Here is a 17,402-nt window from a genome sequence, read left to right as displayed (position 1 = left end):
AATTTTATTTACAAAAAAATATATTTCAAAAAGAAGTTACCTTGTATTTGCATAAAAGTGATATAATTAATTTTCACTTAAGAAAATAAAATAATTCATGTTAAGAGGAGTGGATAATTATTACTTTTAATTTACATTCATACTAGAATTTGATACAAAGATTGTGTTGGAGGTCTTTTATTTAATTTCTTTCTGGAAAAATAATGCATCAAAAAGTATTTTCTCTTAAAAAAGATGGTTAATTTTTTGTAAAGTAAAAGGTTGGTATTTTTTTCAGTAAAAATGTGCGTAAGGGAATGTAAATAATCGAGGAGTTCATTGGCTGGATTTAAATATGATATAAACACATTTTATATTTGTTCGAGTCAGACTCATTTTAAACGAGCCTAATTTTTTTATTCAAGTCCATTTTCAAGCCTACAACCGCGGTCTCCATGTCTTTAACTAGGATACTTTGAATTCGTTCTGAGAAATCAATAACCGACATACCATTAACGATGGATTTTTAGTATATCCCCCTCAGAGAAAGTGAAATCTTCTCTTTTCGTATTATCAAAAACAAATCCGCCACCAAACAATTTATCCTTCCAAGAGGTCTCGGTTGTCAGAATCACTTCGGTCACCATGTTCACATCAAGGTCTCCGCCTCCTCCTCCATCATCCATTGATATCAAGTTTTCCTCCATTTTTTATTAAGAACAAACATATAAATAAAACATGTTTTCAATAATGAAAGCATGAAAACATGTAACACCCCGGAATTTGAGGTTAGAAGTTTTGAGGTTGTAATTGGGGTCAATGAGTAGGTTGAGCAGTAAAGTTTATTTTCGCCTTTTAATGTCAGAATGAGTCAGCTAGTTCAGTGGTTGTGGGTGTGGTAGTGTGTCTTTGAGTCTCGTGTTTGAAACCTTGTGAGTGTTTTAGAGGGGTCAATTTACTTTTAGTTTTGTTTTAAAGTTTAAGTACTTATTTATTTTATTTATTATTTATTATTCTAATCGATTTATTTATTTTATTGCATTTTCTTTTAATCTGAAAAAGAGGAAGTTATTCCAAAATTTTCTTTTCACGTTCCTCTATTATTTTACTCTTTTCTTACCTATGCTTTGTCCCATTATTTTCGATTCCAAAAATTTTGATTAGTGTTATGGAGACTTTTTAAAATTTTCCTTTTCCCTTCGTTCTGACTTTCTTCCCTTTTGTTCGTCTTCAATCAATGCGGTTTCAAGAGGGAAACATAATTGAGTTTCAGGTTGAGATCATTGTGGTTCATCAGTTGTTTTTGGGTGCTTTAACTTGCAAGCGTTAGGTGTGTGTTCGAAAACTCTACGATCTCGTTATTGAATTGATGATTGGATTCTGTAGAATTCGGCAAATTTTGTGTATTTCTAAAGTTAAGTGGTTAGAGTTTGAATTGATAGTGAAATGCATGATCTCCAATTGGTTTCAGTGTGTGTCTTAGTATTTTCGATGTTAGGGATTGATTTTCAGAGGAAAAACACGATTTTCAGGTTGTTTTAGTATGGTTTTGTGACCACACGGGCAATTCACACGGCCATGTGAAATTGGGAATTAGGGTTTTTTGGTAAATTTTGGTGCCACACAACCGTGTGGCTTCGATTTAGGGATTTTAGTCAATTTTCACACTGCCTTATGCCTTGGACACATGGCTGTGTCCCTTAGCCACACGGGCATGTGAGATTTCCACATGGTCGTGTCTGTTCTGCATATTATTTTAAAAGTTTCAGATAGAGAGTTATACGGGATACTCACACGGCCATGTAACTGGGACACACGGGTGTGTGCAATTTGTACACAGGTGAGTAAACCACTTCACGGGCGTGTAGACCTCCAAACAGCCGTATGGCCCTATTTTGTAGATTTTTATTCTGTAAAAGTCTTGGATCTCCCAACGTTCTTAGAGGCCTTTGCTTTTGTGTTAGGGACTCTGTTTCGGCTTAGAATCGTGTGAGAATTCGTAACTGTAGCATTAATTTTATGGCTTGTTTAAGCTTTAATGTGATGTGATTTATGAAATTGAGACACTATTTAATGATAGAATCTGAGTTAATCTGATATTGGGCTTGTGCAATTGAATAAGTGTATTTTTGTTTCCGTAATTTGTTTTTGTATGTTTGTCTGTAAATAGTGTGCATTTTGCATTTGTATGTAAATTATGGGATTTTGGTTGTAAAGAGAAGGGAGTCTGTCTGGGTAGTTTAACTGCAATACTTCTGTTCAACAATACGTCCGCAAGAAACATATGTCAGCTCAGCTGCATATTGTTATTAGAGTGGCTTAGCTCCATCATTTGTGGTGTGTAGGGTGGATGGACCTAACATGGTCCTATATGGTGTGCAGGGTGGTCAAAGTGATGTTCGGATGGTTAGGTGGGTCTTGACTTGTTCATACATTCTGCATCAGAATACATGATTGTTTGTCTGAACGTTGGGGTACTAGTGAAATGAATTGTATCAACTAATAAGCTTAATCTTATGAGATAAAAAAAAGGTGTATTTGGAATATTATGTTCGCGTTTTGTAAGACTGATGGGAAGTTTTTGTATATTTGATCATTTGTTCAAATTTTTCTTAGTTGTCTGTATATTGGTTTGGTTCTTTGTCACTTGCTACTCAATATTAGTTTCGGACTCACACTGAGTTCGTGTAGCTGACCCTGTAGTTTTCTTCCTTTTAGGTACTCTCGTGTTCTGGAGCTGGACTCAGCATACTGGAGGTCTCACCATGATAAGTTTTGACCTAAGCTAATAAAGTTTTTCCTCAATTCTTAATTTATTAAACGGTTTTGGTCTGTAAGTAATTATGGGAGCCGCGGTATAAATTTTATGTTGGATTTTCGTAAGTGTTATTTGGATTGAGTTTTAGAAACTGTGATTTTTATTTCTAAAAGTTTTTAATGCCATTTGTTACAGTTTTGGACCATAAATTGTTAAATGATTTAGTTCAGTTTTAGCCAACTGTATTCAAAACGAGTTTTAAACAATTCTTTTGCAAATTACTTTTAGATCCTTTGGTGGTCAATGTGACCTCCGAGATCCGATTAGAACTTCTGGGCCAGGTTTTGGGTGTTACAAAATATTTTTTGTGCTAATTTTTATATAATAGAAACATGAGAAATAAAAAAAATAAAAAATTTACATTTATATAGATTTGAATCAAGTTGCCGGATTTGATATTAAAAAAAGTATTGAAAAAAATATTTTTTTGTGTCTATATAGATTTGAATCAAGATCAATTCTTTTAAAGTTAAAAACTATTGTTTTCATCATTTTTCAATTTTAGTGAAAACAATAAAAAATATTATATTTTAGTTTCTGTATATTTTCATCGTTCAAAAATAATTTTTAAAAATTCTAACCAAACACTTTTTACAAAGTAGGTTATATTATTGGAGGATGTTTTTATCTTTTGATATAAATTTTAAAAAAATATTTTCTCTTTAAAAAGATGGTTATTTTTTTATAAAGTAAAAGGTCGGTACTTTTTTAAGTAAAAATGTGGGTAAGGGAATGTAAATAGGTGAGGAGCTCATTGGTTGGGTTTAAATATGATAAAAACACATTTTATATTTGTTTGAGTCAGACTCATTTTAAACGAGTTTAATTTTTTTTATTCAAGTCCATTTTCAAGTTTAATATTTTTACCCAAATTTCGAACGGGCCTTTGGGACTTAGGCAAATAGTAATATTTTAAATTAAATTGTTAGTAATTATTTTAAGTGAAACAAATATTATTATATTTATTAATTAAATTTATTTAATTTTTAATTAATTTTCGATTGAAGTAGCTTTATTTTTTTTTATGAAATTAAATTAGCGTTATTTGGTTTGTAACATTAACTCATGCTTAAATGCAAAAAAAATACTTGTAAAATAATTAAAAATTAATTAAGGTACTAATTGAAAACATATCACAACCCTTCGAATTAAGGTACTAATTAAAAAAATACTTGCAAAATAATTAAAAATTAATTAAAGTACTAATTAAAAAAATACTTGTAAAATAATTAAAAATTAATTAAGGTACTAATTGAATTAGCATTTTGAATTGTTTGTTCAGGTCATTTTCGTTACTTTATTAAGAAAGAGCCCATGACGAGGAGAAGATGGAGTGGTGGCGGTTTAAGATCCAAGGAATGTCTTATGGCGAAATACTATGTAATTTTATTTTTTTTCATTTATTTTTCTAGAAATATAACCATGGAAACATTGGCTAACAAATTTATTTTAATTACTTATCTCTTCATATATTTATTTTATAATTTTTTATAATATTTATATTATGTAATGTTATAATTGTGATATATATATATATATATAATGATCCACAGTTGGTCGCTTAAAAAATAAGAAGTGTGATAATGAGAAAATAAATCTGTTGTATTGTTCTATTAATTTCTTTAGTTATTCGATTATTGTGAGAAGTATGATAATGAGAAGGCGCATGAGAAAAAATATATATATTTGAAAGCTTTATCAAAACAAAATAAAAAATACTTTAGTATGATAAACTTGAATTAATAATTAACTTATTTAGGTCCCATAATTTTTATGTTAGAAAATTTTAAATTTTCTTTATATATTCTTTAGATTTTTTTAAAAATTTTATAATTTTTTAAAAATATAAAATTTGAAAATTTATAAATATTTAAATATTTAAAAATTATTTTTTATTTTTTAATTTTATTTGTAATTTTTGTTGATAGAGAGACTAATTTGCTTATTTTCAAAATTGATAGGGACCAAAAGGTTATTTACACCAGTATTTTTTTGAATCATTTAACTTATTTGAATTGTAAAATTCGAATTGAATCGACTTAAACTCGAATTACTTATTCTAGTCGGCTCAAAAAAATTGAATAACTCGATTCCATTAACTCAAAATCAAGTTTTGCTCGCACTCAGATGCATCGACAAAATATAAATTATAAAAATAGAGTATTTTATAGATTTAAGTTTTAATTGTATTGTAATCTTAGTATATTTTTTCAAGTTAGTCTAAAAATTTAAATTTAAATTTAATAAATTCTTATTAAATTTAAAAGGAAGATTTATAAGTATACAATAATATTTAATAAAGTTTAATTTTTTATTAAATATTATTCACATTAAAAAAATAAAAAAAACCCAAATTACGCTCCCAACCCTTTCCCTAAACACTACTTCGCAACCCAAAATTTACACTTCTGCTGCTACTGCCGCTGCCATTTCTGCTTTCAAGATATGGGTAAGCTTCCTTCTTCTTTTATTCTTAGTTCCGTTGTTAATGCTGGAAGCCTTCTTTCTAATTTCCACTCGCTTCCTTCTTCTTTTATTCTTAGTTCCGTTGTTAATGCTGGAAGCCTTCTTTCTAATTTCCACTCTTTTTCTTCTTCTTCTAACACCATTGCTACCCACATCGAAGGCCTAAGTAAGAAACCCATGTCCATGCCTGTTAGAGGAAAGGGAAAAAGAGACCACCGCTTCGATAATGTTGATCATGCTTTGATTTTGTTCAATAATTTGATTGAAAAGTACCCAAAGTCTTCAATTGAGGAATTCAATAAATTATTAGGAGCCATTGTTAAGATGAAACATTATGCCATTGTTGTTTCTAAGTATAGACAGATCGAATTATTGGGAGTTTCCCATAATGTTTATTCTATGAACATCTTGATTAATTGCTTTTGTCAATTAGGTCGAATTGATTTTGGGTTTTCTGTTTTGGGGAAAATGCTGAAGTTAGGTGTTGAGCCTGATGTTGTAACTTTTTCAACTTTGATAAATGGGCTTTGTAATCAAAGTAAGATTTCTGAGGCCGTTTGTATGTTTGATGAAATGACTGAAAAAGGGTATCAACCTAATTTGATTGTTTACAGTACAGTACTTAAGGGGTTGTCTAAGACCGGCAATACTGATAGAGCTGTTAGGTTTCTAAGGCTGATGGAAAGCAGAGGTTATGAACCCAATATTGTAGCATATAGCACTGTCATTGACTGCCTTTGTAAGAACGGTTTGTTACAGGAGGCTCTCAATCTCTTATCTGAAATGAAGGTTAAGGGCATTAGACCAGATATCATTACTTATAACTGCTTAATTCATGGTATGTGTAATTTGGGCCAGCAGGAGGAGGCAACAAGGCTTTTGAATGAAATGGTTGATAACAATATTTCACTTGATATTGTCACATATACTATATTGATTGATGCTCTTTGCAAGGAAGGAAGGATTTCTAAAGCTGTAGAGACTGTTGACATGATGAGAAAGCAAGGCATTGAGCCTAATGTTGTCACGTATAATACATTGGTTGATTCACATTGCAAGGAAGGGATGATCTCTGAAGCTGAGGATATTGTTGACGCAATGATAAAGCGAGGCATTGAGCCTAATAATGTCACGTATAATACATTAGTTAATGGTCATTGCTTGCAGAATGAAATGGATAAAGCTAGAAGAGTTTTCAACTTGATGATTGAGAAGGGTTGTGCACCTAATATAGTTACTTACAACACCATGATCAATGGATATTGCAAAGGTAAAAGATTAGACGAAGCAATGGAACTCGTTCATGAAATATCTCAAAAGGAACCAATCCTGAATATTGTCACATATAGCACTCTCTTGCAAAGTATGTTTCAGTTAGGAAGAGTTTCAACTGCATGTGAACTGTTTAGAAAGATGCTTGCTTCTGGACAAGTTCCAGATATAGTGACCTGTTTGATTTTGCTGGATGGTTTATGCAAAACAGGCCATATCGAAGAGGCATTGAAACTTTTTCAAGCAATGCGAAACGGTGGGTTGGAACCTGATATTGTCCCGTATACTATCCTAATTGATGGGTTTTGTAAAGCTGGGCATATCGAAGTTGCCAAGGAATTATTTCATCAACTCTCAGACAGTGGTTTAAAACCGGATGTTTACACGTATTGTATAATGATTAATGGACTGTGTAAAGAGGGATTGTCAGATGAAGCATACAGGTTGTTTGGGAACATGGGAGATAATGACTGTTTGCCTAATAGCTGCTGTTATAATGTAATGATTCGGGGGTTCCTTCGCAACAGCTATGCCTCAAAGGCAACACAACTTCTTACGGAAATGGTTGGTAAGGGCTTTTCTGCAGATATATTCACTGCCACCTTATTTATGGATCTTATCATATACTCTAATAAATCAGTCTTGCTCTGAAATGTTTCACAAATTGTGTAAAGATCATAACTTGCAAACGTGAATCAGTTTGTACATAACCATTGTACAGTGATAAAAGATTCTGGAAACTAGGATAAGTTTTAGTGTCTATTTTCAATATTGTTGATTTTGTTCTGACTTTGTGTTGTAAGTGAGAATCTTGTTGGTGGTAATGGTAAGAACTTAGGGGAAAACCAATATCTGTAGCAATGACAATAGCATCAGTATAATTTTCGGCTGCTCAGAACTTTTAACTCCAAGTGTGGAATTCAATCAAATTTGGGGTTTGTTTGTTTGATTGAAAACATTTTCTGGAAAATGATTCCGGAAAATAGTATGCTTTTCGGAAAAATGTAATATTTTCCTAATGATTTTATGTAAAACATTTTACAGTATTTGATAAGTTTTCTTGAACTCATTTTTTGAAAATTGTTTCAAGATAAATATTTTCATAACAGAAAAATTATTTCTTTTCATTATTTAATTATCAAAACTATCGTAAAATAAAGTATTTATCTTTAATCAAACTTAGTTAACTTAATTATTTTTGTAGAATTATTGGTTATGATTATTGCAACTGCAGCACACCTTAAAATAGCAGCATTGACGTTCAAATAGGCACAAAATATTGTTGTTTGATATTCTAATAATCGCTGCAAATGATTTGGTGAATCTTCTTCGATGAAATAACAATGAAACTATCATCTCAATTAAACTCAACGATTGTCATCACCAATCTACAAAAGGCATTTGAGATCGAAAGAACCCTGATTTTTGAGATCGAAAGAACCCTGATTTTGCCAACAAATCTGCCATACCATTAGCATCTCTCCCACTTTTTCTAAACAGTACCTCATGAATGGACATCTTAATCTCATCAATGCTTGCAAAAATGTGCCAATATTTCCAAGGCCTAGATTTCTCATTGATACACCGAGTAAGCGCGTCTATGGAGTAGGAGTCAACCATAAGCTTTTAGTCTTTAATCCAGTAGGAGTCTAAGAAGAAATGAAGAGCTAACTTAATCGCCATAATTTTAGCGAGATTAGAATCTTGGACGCCTTAGGGACTTGAAACATAGCAATGACATGACCCTTCGAATTTCTAAAATCCACTCCACATCCCGTCGGACCAAATTTACTTAATGTTGAACCATCATCGTTAAACTTTAACTAGCCTTCATTTGAAGGTTCCCAACGCGTCACACTCTTGGTATGATGGCTACGGATACTCTTTTCACAATCTCGCGAACACCCCCTCCCCCACATTGACTCAACAAAATTCATACATTCTGGCAATACTTTTATCCAATGCAAAGATCTTATTTTAACCAGGAAAAAAATGTACTCCAAATTAAAATATTTTCCTCTAAACATAGAATCATTTCTTGCACTCTAGATGGTCCACAAGGCAACCATAATAGACATCAACCACCAATTAAACAGAGGTTTCTATTTTTAAGGAAAAACATCGTAGGAATCCTTTCCAAAATCACCAACCATGCAAAACATTGTATCTTAGGCGAAATGTTCAGGCTCCATAATATTTTATAATTGAAGTACAAAACATTGTATCACGATGCAAATTGCTCAATGACTTCAACTCCCAAATAAAAACGATTCCTTCAAAAAAAGAAGCTCCACAACTGATGGTAAAATCTGCCATTTTGTGAATAATCCTTAGCTTTGGCGACTATATTCATAGCCAAAGCAAAAATTCCAGAATAACAATCTTTAAGAGCTCCACAATCATACCAACGATTAGAATCCGTCCAAATCATTTGAACAATCCCATCTTCCACCTTTTCACCAGCCATTGACCCAAGACTTGGCCCATTTTTTCTACCTTCTAAATTCTTTAGAAAATCACCTTTTTTAAACCTAGCTCCTGGGATATTAGAAGCTGCTTCTTTCATGACACCTTCATTGTTTCCCATTAAAGATAGGATATCAAATTTAGATCCATTCATTCCTTCAGCCATAAATCTCGCTTTTTGATTCCGATTAGGATTTTTATATAATAAAGACATGAGAAATTAAATAAAAAATAAAAAATTTGACATACATATTTTCAATTTTAGTGAAAACAATAAAAAAGTTACTATATTTTCATCTTCCAAAAATAATTTTTAAAAATTCTAACCAAACACTTTTTATTGGAGAATGTTTTTATCTTTTTATATTTAATAGAACAAACTTTCAATTTTATTTACATAAGATTTTAATAAATATAATCTTTTACATAATTTCTTTTACCAAAAAATATATATTTCAAAAAGAAATTACCTTGTATTTATATCAAAGGGATATAATTAATTTTATACTTTTATTTAATTTCTTTTTGTAAAAATTATACGTGAAAAAGTATTTTTTTCTTAAAAAGATGGTTACTTTTTTATAAACTAAAAGGTTGGTACTTTTTTAAGTAAAAATGTGGGTAAGGGAGTATAAATAATTGAGAAGTAATATAATATTAACATATTATATTTGCTCGAGTTAGGCTCATATTTTAAATGAGCTTAACTTTTTTGCTTAAGTCTATTTTCAAGCTTAATATTTTTATCACAAACTTGACTATTATAATAAAACGTAGTTATCGACTATAATTATTATAGAGAGAGAGGATGATATATTCATTAGGTGAGGTTGATTTTGCAATAAACAATCCAATCTATTCACTATAAATATCAATCTTGAGACCATGCATGTCTCCCAAGTTGCATAGTTTTTGATATTCGAAAGAGTAGTTCATTATGGAGAAAAGTAGGATTGAAGATCTTTTGAAAAAAATAGAGGAACAAACAAGCAATGCTGGTGAAGAGCAAGAGAAAATATTGGAGAACATATTGAAACCAAATGCTGAAACTGATTACTTGAACAAGTTTCTCCATGGCCAAACTGATAAGCAACTCTTCAAAAAATATGTCCCTGTTGTTACTTACGAATATATCAAGTCTTATATCGACCGGATCGTCGACGGGGAGCCTCCGAATATCCTTACTACCGAAACCATCACTGAGTTCATCCTAAGGTACTAAGTTAATATATATACTTTTATGATTTTAGTAGAGGTGAATCTAGAAAATTTTTTAGGGGATTAGAATAGAATAATAAATTTTTAAGAGATTATAATATAATTTTATAATGCACTGATCTATGATTTCATCATTTTTGTAGGAATTGATACATGATTTGTTTTATTTTTGAGGGGTTGAATTATAATTTTATCATAAACTAATTTTAATTTAATCATTTAATAAAGAACTTAAATGACAAATTTTCTAGTAGAGGGGGCTATGCCCTTGCCTACCCCTCGCATTTGTCCCTAGATTTTAGGCTTTTATCAATTATATAGGTTGGGTTGATCTTAGATTGGTGTGAGTCAATCTCGATTGAATTAGATTTTAAAATTTTTGGATTATAAGTTTGGACTATTTTAGATTCTATGTATTTTGAGTTCAAATCATTTAGGGTTTAAAGTATTTTGTGCTTTTTATTCAGATTTGACACTTAAGCTTAAGGTATTTTGAGTTTATCGAGCCATTTTAAATTTTCATTCAAAGTCTAATACTTGAATTTAATTATTTTGTGATAATTTTTCTCAAATAATTTTAATAATAAAATTCAGTGGTACACTAAATTTATAATATTAACTGATACCATTAGCCATGGATTAAGAATTCAATTGAAATTGGGCGTAACAAAGTTTTGATGCAGCTCGGGTACCTCTGGAGGGGAGCCCAAGTATGTACCTTCCACTGCTGATTGCTCGCAGAAAAGGGCTTCAATCCCTATGTTGATGGAAGCTGTGATCCACAAGTAACCATCTTTATACCCACATTTTTATAATCATAATTCCACCTTTTAAATCCCAAATTATTTTTAAAATAAATAAACACCCGATGGATATATTATATAAATAATAATTGAGGATTTTATACAAAAATAATGGTAGGAGGACCAAATCAGATTGTAATGATTAAATCATGAAATTGAATATAGTACCATGATGAAAATTATAAATTAACTAAAAAAAATCGGGTTAAATCAGTTTTAGAGATTTGAATTTGACAACTATTCTTATTTTGAGGTTCGAATTTTTTTTTCAAGTTAGTCTTTGAACTTGATAATTGTTCCCACATTAGGGTTGAATTTCTTTTGTCCAAGACAGTCCTTGAAATTGGTAATTGTCCACAAATTGGGGTATGAATTTTTTTAGTCCAAATTAGCCCCTGATATTTCGTTGAAAACCCTAAAGTTCAGGCCCCAATACGAGAGCAACTACCAACTTCAAGCCCTAATACAAGAATGATTGTCAACTTTAGAGACTAACTTGGACAAAAAAAGTTTTAAGTCCCAATGCGGAAAATTTTCTTAATTCAGGCCCCAATATTAGATTAAACTAAAAAATAGTTAAGGTTCCAATGTGAATTTGTTACCAAATTTAGGTCCGAAATAGTAATTTAACTCAAAATATTACTATCATCTACGGTACCTATATCACGTATCCATATCTATGATAATAATTTCAATGTGTGCTTTAACTTGTTGGTAATAAATTGACAAAAACTGCAGACATATTGAGGGTTTCGACGAAGGCAAAGGAATGTACCTTTTATTCAGTAACCCAGATTTCGACACTCCATCTGGTTTAAAAGCAAGAATGTTCTCATCTAGCTACTTATCAAGCCCCACCTTCAAAACCACTCTCTTTAAAACTGTCACCACTCCAATTGAAATCATCTTGTCTTTAAACAAACCCCAAAGCATGTATTGTTCTCCATATATAGTTTAGTTGAAGGTGGATTTATGCTTATGGAGAACAATTCACCCTGTAAGATAATAGGTATTGGCACCGTTCAGATCAGGGTGCACAACAGAATCATTAAGATACTGTCATATATATCAGGCATGTGCCTGAATTGACAAAGAATCTCATCTACTTGGGAAATTTAGACTTGAAGGGTTGTAGGATCACCATCAAGTTAAATAGCATTAAAGTATCTCGTATAGCTCTTATTCTAAAGAGAGGTCGAGAGACCGATAGTCTTTACATTCTACATGGTTCAATAGTGATTGGTAAATCAATATTTTCCTTGCCTGCTAAGGAGTCAGAATCGACTCGTTCGAGGCATGTTATACTCAATTTCCATTAAGGTTAAAATTAAGAAAGATTTGGGATTAATTGAAAAGGATATTAAGTTGGTGGGCTCCATTAAAAAATCTGGGAAATTTAGTGACTAAATGGTAATAAGTTAGGTCTCAATTCTGGTTCAACTAAGCTGGAACTAGCTGGTTCCTTAGTGGGAAGCAGAATGATCACTGATGGATAGGTTATTTGAGACTTTAGTGACCATGCAAGAATGATTATACATATGTGTGAGAAGGATTTTTAGGGAGGTAAAATTCTTTTCACTTCTGTTTCATTTTCTTCTCGTCTGCATCATCTTCTTTATTTGCTCCGAAGAAGAGAAAGTTGAGGAAAGCTCTACATGAGACAATGATCGTGAGGTTTGAGTATAGAAAGTAGAGAATTCGGTGAGCTATAAGCTTCTTCATCTCTTTGTATTCGTAAAATTGAGAAAAAGAGAAGTAATGATTTTTGAAATATTTGAAAATAAAAAGTTTCTACATGATATTGGATTCTAGGTTTTAAGTTCAAATTCCTTCAGTTTAACTAATATATTTGGTTGTCATGCTTAGCTGCTAGGATAAAAGAGGCTCTGGCATATGGAAAAGCTAAGTTGTCGAGGACGAAAGATAACAGATGAGTTTCGTACTCCACTTTTGGGTGTTTGTTGGTTATTGTGTTGCTTGAATGTTTTTGCTTGTATTTTTGCTCTAGGTTCAGTTTGAATTCCATGGTTGTATATTATTATGGTGAATGAGAAAGTTGTGTATGCATAAAGCTGTATAAATATATGAATGCCTGGAAGTATGTTCTCTGGGTGCAAAATATGATTGTGTATTGATGATTTAACATGTGGCGTACTACATGTTATGATACTAGGCATAATTTTATGCGTGAAATGTATGTATATAAAATGCAGAGCATGAAGGAAGTTACTTTGGCGGGTTAGTTGAAGATAGAAAAATGGCATAATGGAGGAATGGATGGATATAGGGGATTTGAGAAAGTTTGGTGGCATCGTGGTACGGTTATCTACAGGCTTTATGGAGCGACACCATGAAAATGGTTATCTACAGGCTCTATGAAGCGACACCATGAAAATGATTATCTACAGGATTTACAGAGCAACACTTCGAAAGAGGTTTATTGAATCATCAGAGTCGAAAGTCCATGGAGAGTCATGGCATGATTCAATGAAAGACAGGTACACCTTTTAACAAAATGAAGTCCACCAGGGCAATAAACAGGAAAGTCAGTTAGGGTATATATGTGGAAACCCTTATATGACTCCCGTCACGAAGTTAGTTATAATAATTCTTGCATATAGGAATGCGGACAAGCGTGCTGATAAGAGGTACAGTCAAGATGGGAAGGCATGAGGAATATGTAAAAACGCCTTGTGCGTAGATATGTGTGGAAAAAAACAAAGATATTTTCTTCAGAGTAATTGCAAAGAAGTATTCGTTAATAAGAGTCCACCAGAGGTGATAGACAAGTCAACAGGGGTCATAAGGAAGTGAGACGGTTCTACAGAACTTATTCCTAAATATGTCTTGACAACAAGGTCGCCAGCAAAAAGGAAGTCCACCAGAGACGTCTTACGCAAAAAGTCAACCAATTACTATCTTATGTGGAATGTCTGCCAAATACTATCTTGAAGACAGAGATGTTCGCAAAAACCAACGAATGAAATAGAAGCCCATTAACTGATAATCGTTAATCTTGAAATTTCAATCTTGACGTAAATGATAGTCATTAATCCATTAACTGTGATTTTTGTAAGTAATATATTGAAATAACAAGCTGACATGACATTACATACATGATAATTTATTTGGCACATCAGCTTTTGGAAATAATAAAAACTTAACTTAATGAATTTAACAATCATCATTTGGTGAGGATTGAAATTTTCAAATTTAAAAAGTACAAGGACCAAAGATGACCAAATTAAATTATAAGGAATAAATCAATAGCTTTTATAAAGTACAGGGACTAATATCAGAATTTAACCAAATTCATACGAGACCAAATGTATTTTTTTAACTTTTAATGTATATTCTTATTTTTTATTTATAAAAGTTCTTATAATTTTTTTATGTAATGCAATAATTTAAAGGATTTGTATCTTTCTGTGCGGTGTACAGTACATACGGCCGCCACCACATCAGCTGTGTCAACCAGTTTCAGAATCATAATCATCTATCCCACTTCAAACATATCCACAAAAAAAGAAATTGTGATCATGTCTTTTGAAGTGTTAGAATATTTATCAGCTCATTAAAAAAAAATCCTTGTTTTCATGGCTGATCTGATGGGAACGAAAGATTATGAAAATGGGTTGAATTTTTTGGAGGAATTAACCGAAAATGGTCATCGAATTCAAGAACAAGTATTAGAGGAGATACTGCTGAGAAATGCTGGAACTGAATATCTAACTCGATTCCTCCATGGCCAAACTGATAAACAACTCTTCAAAAACAATGTACCCATTGTTACTTACGAAGATATAAAGCCTTACATCGATCGAATTGCCAATGGGGAGACTTCAAATATCCTTTTAGCTGACCCCATCTCCGAGTTCATCCAAAGGTATGCAACTTGTTCTTAGTTTTTTTTACTCTTAATTTTTGAAAGATTTCCATAAGTTTTTTATGTTCTTAAACCATTAAATTTTTTATGCAGCTCTGGTACTTCAGGAGGGCAGCCGAAGTTGATACCTATGACAGCTGAAAATTTTGAGAAAAAGACGTTAGAACTCACCTTGGTTGATCCAGTCGTAAAAAAGTAAGAAGCCTTAATTTTTTGCATTTTTATTGAAAAGAATTAGGCACTTACCATTACAAAATCACCCAAATTTTCCTTGAAAAGAATACCCAGGCTTTGTTATTCTAAGGGGCAAACCATCAAACACCTCTTGAGCATTGTTTAGAAAACACAAAAAGGCAGAAATTGGACTTACCCAAATCCTTCCAAGATCAGCACTTAACCAGAACACCTGAATCACAAAACCCAAATCACCCACAATCCTTAAAAGTTAAAAAGGCTTGAAATTTTAATTTACCACCCACATTAATTTGTTGGTATTACTTATTACTATGCAGCTTAAATCTATTTTACTTCCGACTCTTTATTTTTGCTAGCATCCATGTTTAACACTCATTTTGGTGCATATAAGGATATCGGTTTGAAGAATGATGTAGTTACATAAACATCTTGGGAAAAATTTACATCTATATCACACTTCACACACTTGCACCGGTGTTCGAGTAACATAGTCTAAAGAAATAACTAGTTTAACTTGCTTTTTTCCTTTCATTCTTTTAATGGTATGACAGATATTTTGATGGCTTGGAAAAAGGCAAAACAATGAGCCTTTTTTTTGTCAAAAAAGGGAGTGAAACTCCATCAGGTTTAACAGTGAGAACGCTCACATCGTGCTACTTCATGAGCGATAGCTTCAAGAAAAGTGCGCCCAAAATCTGCACAAGTCCTATTGAGACGATTCTCTGCTTGGACCACAAGCAAAGTATGTACTGCCAATTGCTTACTGGTTTGCTGCAACGTGATCATGTTGTTTCAATCAGTTCGATCTTTGGATCCGTTTTGGCAAGGAGCATCAAGTTCTTAGAAGATCACTGGAACGAACTGTGTTCGAACATAAGAACTGGTTGCCTTAGTGATTGGATTACTGACCCTGGTTGTAGGAACGCTGTGTCATCGATCCTGACTAGGCCTAATCCAGAATTGGCTGATACTATTGAACAGATATGTGGCAATGAATCATGGGAAGGGATTATTAAGAAACTTTGGCCTAAAGCAAAATATATTAATTCCGTCATTACTGGTACCATGAGCCAATACATTTCATTGCTTGATTTTTATGGTGGTGGGATCCCTTTAGTTTCACCAAGTTATGGTTCTTCGGAGTCTACTTTCGGGATCAATTTAAATCCTCTAAGCAACCCCTACGATGTCTCTTACACCTTTCTCCCAAACATGGCATACTTTGAGTTTCTCCCTGTGGATAAAGATGGGGAAGAGAAGGCTCGAGAATCCAATCTTGATGGTGTTTCAAGCCAATGGTCGTCGGAAATGACAAATGCAAATGGAAATGTTGAACCTGTTGATTCTGCAAATGTGAAACTCGGTCAATATTATGAGGTTGTCGTCACAACTTTCGCGGGTAATATTTCCCATTTCCTGTTTTAGATTTGAAATATTAGATTTGTTTGGTTAATAAAGTGTTTTAATTGTCTTTCCAGGCCTGTATCGATACCGAGTTGGGGACGTTCTCAAGTTAACCGGTTTCCATAACAACTCTCCGCAGTTCCAGTTTGTCGAACGACGGAATACTGTTTTGAGTATTGATATGGACAAAACAAGCGAGGAAGACCTCTTGAAGGCCATCGGGAACGCAAAACGCCATCTTGAACCACTTGGTTTCGTACTGATGACATTCAGTAGCTATGCGGAGACTTCATCGATACCAGGCCGGTATGTATTGTTTTGGGAACTCAAGTTCAAAGAAAGGAATAGATGGCTAAAACTTGATGCCAAGATAATGGAAGAATGCTGCTCCATAGTAGAAGAATCATTGGATTTCACATATAAGTCCCTTAGAGAGGCCAATAAAATTGCAGCATTAGAGGTAAGAGTGGTAAAGCATGGAACATTTGATGCGCTTATGGACTTTTATGTATCAAAGGGGGCTTCTATCAACCAATACAAGACACCTTCTTGTATTAAATCTGAGGAAGCTGTGAAGGTATTGAATTCCGGGGTGCTAGAAAAGTTTTTCAGTCCCAATACTTTCTTTTTAAGTTGAATGAATTTATATTTCTAATCTGCATTAATATTTTCTAAAAAATAATTAAGCCCTGCTTTTTTTACTCAATTGTGTACTTAAACTATTAAAATACATCCAAAAAATTTCTTTGATCGCAAACTCTTATTTTTTTTCATTTCAAGTCACCCCGTGCCACAACCACAACGTGACATGTGACAAAAAAAATTATAAAAATTGTAAAAAAATTATAAAGATTGTAAACTTTTATAAAAATCATAAAAAAAATATAAAACGTAT

General features: G+C 32.4%; 2 protein-coding genes across 2 annotated transcripts; both read left to right on the top strand.

Annotated features, from left to right (window-relative positions):
* Positions 1 to 5,156: 5,156 nt before the first annotated feature.
* On the top strand, positions 5,157 to 7,384 carry LOC107903606 (pentatricopeptide repeat-containing protein At1g62930, chloroplastic). The gene is made up of 2 exons (XM_016829701.2): positions 5,157 to 5,246; positions 5,424 to 7,384. The coding sequence occupies exons 1-2, from the start codon at positions 5,243 to 5,245 to the stop codon at positions 7,184 to 7,186; spliced, it is 1,767 nt and encodes a 588-aa protein (XP_016685190.1). The 5' UTR covers positions 5,157 to 5,242; the 3' UTR covers positions 7,187 to 7,384.
* Positions 7,385 to 14,396: 7,012 nt separating this feature from the next.
* Positions 14,397 to 17,164, top strand: LOC107903608 (indole-3-acetic acid-amido synthetase GH3.17). The gene is made up of 4 exons (XM_041092328.1): positions 14,397 to 14,908; positions 15,002 to 15,103; positions 15,655 to 16,502; positions 16,582 to 17,164. The coding sequence occupies exons 1-4, from the start codon at positions 14,619 to 14,621 to the stop codon at positions 17,142 to 17,144; spliced, it is 1,803 nt and encodes a 600-aa protein (XP_040948262.1). The 5' UTR covers positions 14,397 to 14,618; the 3' UTR covers positions 17,145 to 17,164.
* Positions 17,165 to 17,402: the final 238 nt, after the last annotated feature.

Source organism: Gossypium hirsutum, chromosome D05 (genome assembly GCF_007990345.1).
Source record: "Gossypium hirsutum isolate 1008001.06 chromosome D05, Gossypium_hirsutum_v2.1, whole genome shotgun sequence".
NCBI lineage: Eukaryota > Viridiplantae > Streptophyta > Magnoliopsida > Malvales > Malvaceae > Gossypium > Gossypium hirsutum.
Note: the sequence above shows the minus strand (reverse complement) of the source record. Positions and strands in the feature narration are given on the sequence as shown.

Coding starts and splice junctions, on each gene's coding strand:
- LOC107903608 (XM_041092328.1), top strand. CDS start 14,619: ATGGCTGATCTGATGGGAACGAAAGATTATGAAAATGGGTTGAATTTT. Junction 14,909..15,001: donor ATCTCCGAGTTCATCCAAAG/GTATGCAACTTG, acceptor TTTTTTATGCAG/CTCTGGTACTTCAGGAGGGC. Junction 15,104..15,654: donor GTTGATCCAGTCGTAAAAAA/GTAAGAAGCCTT, acceptor ATGGTATGACAG/ATATTTTGATGGCTTGGAAA.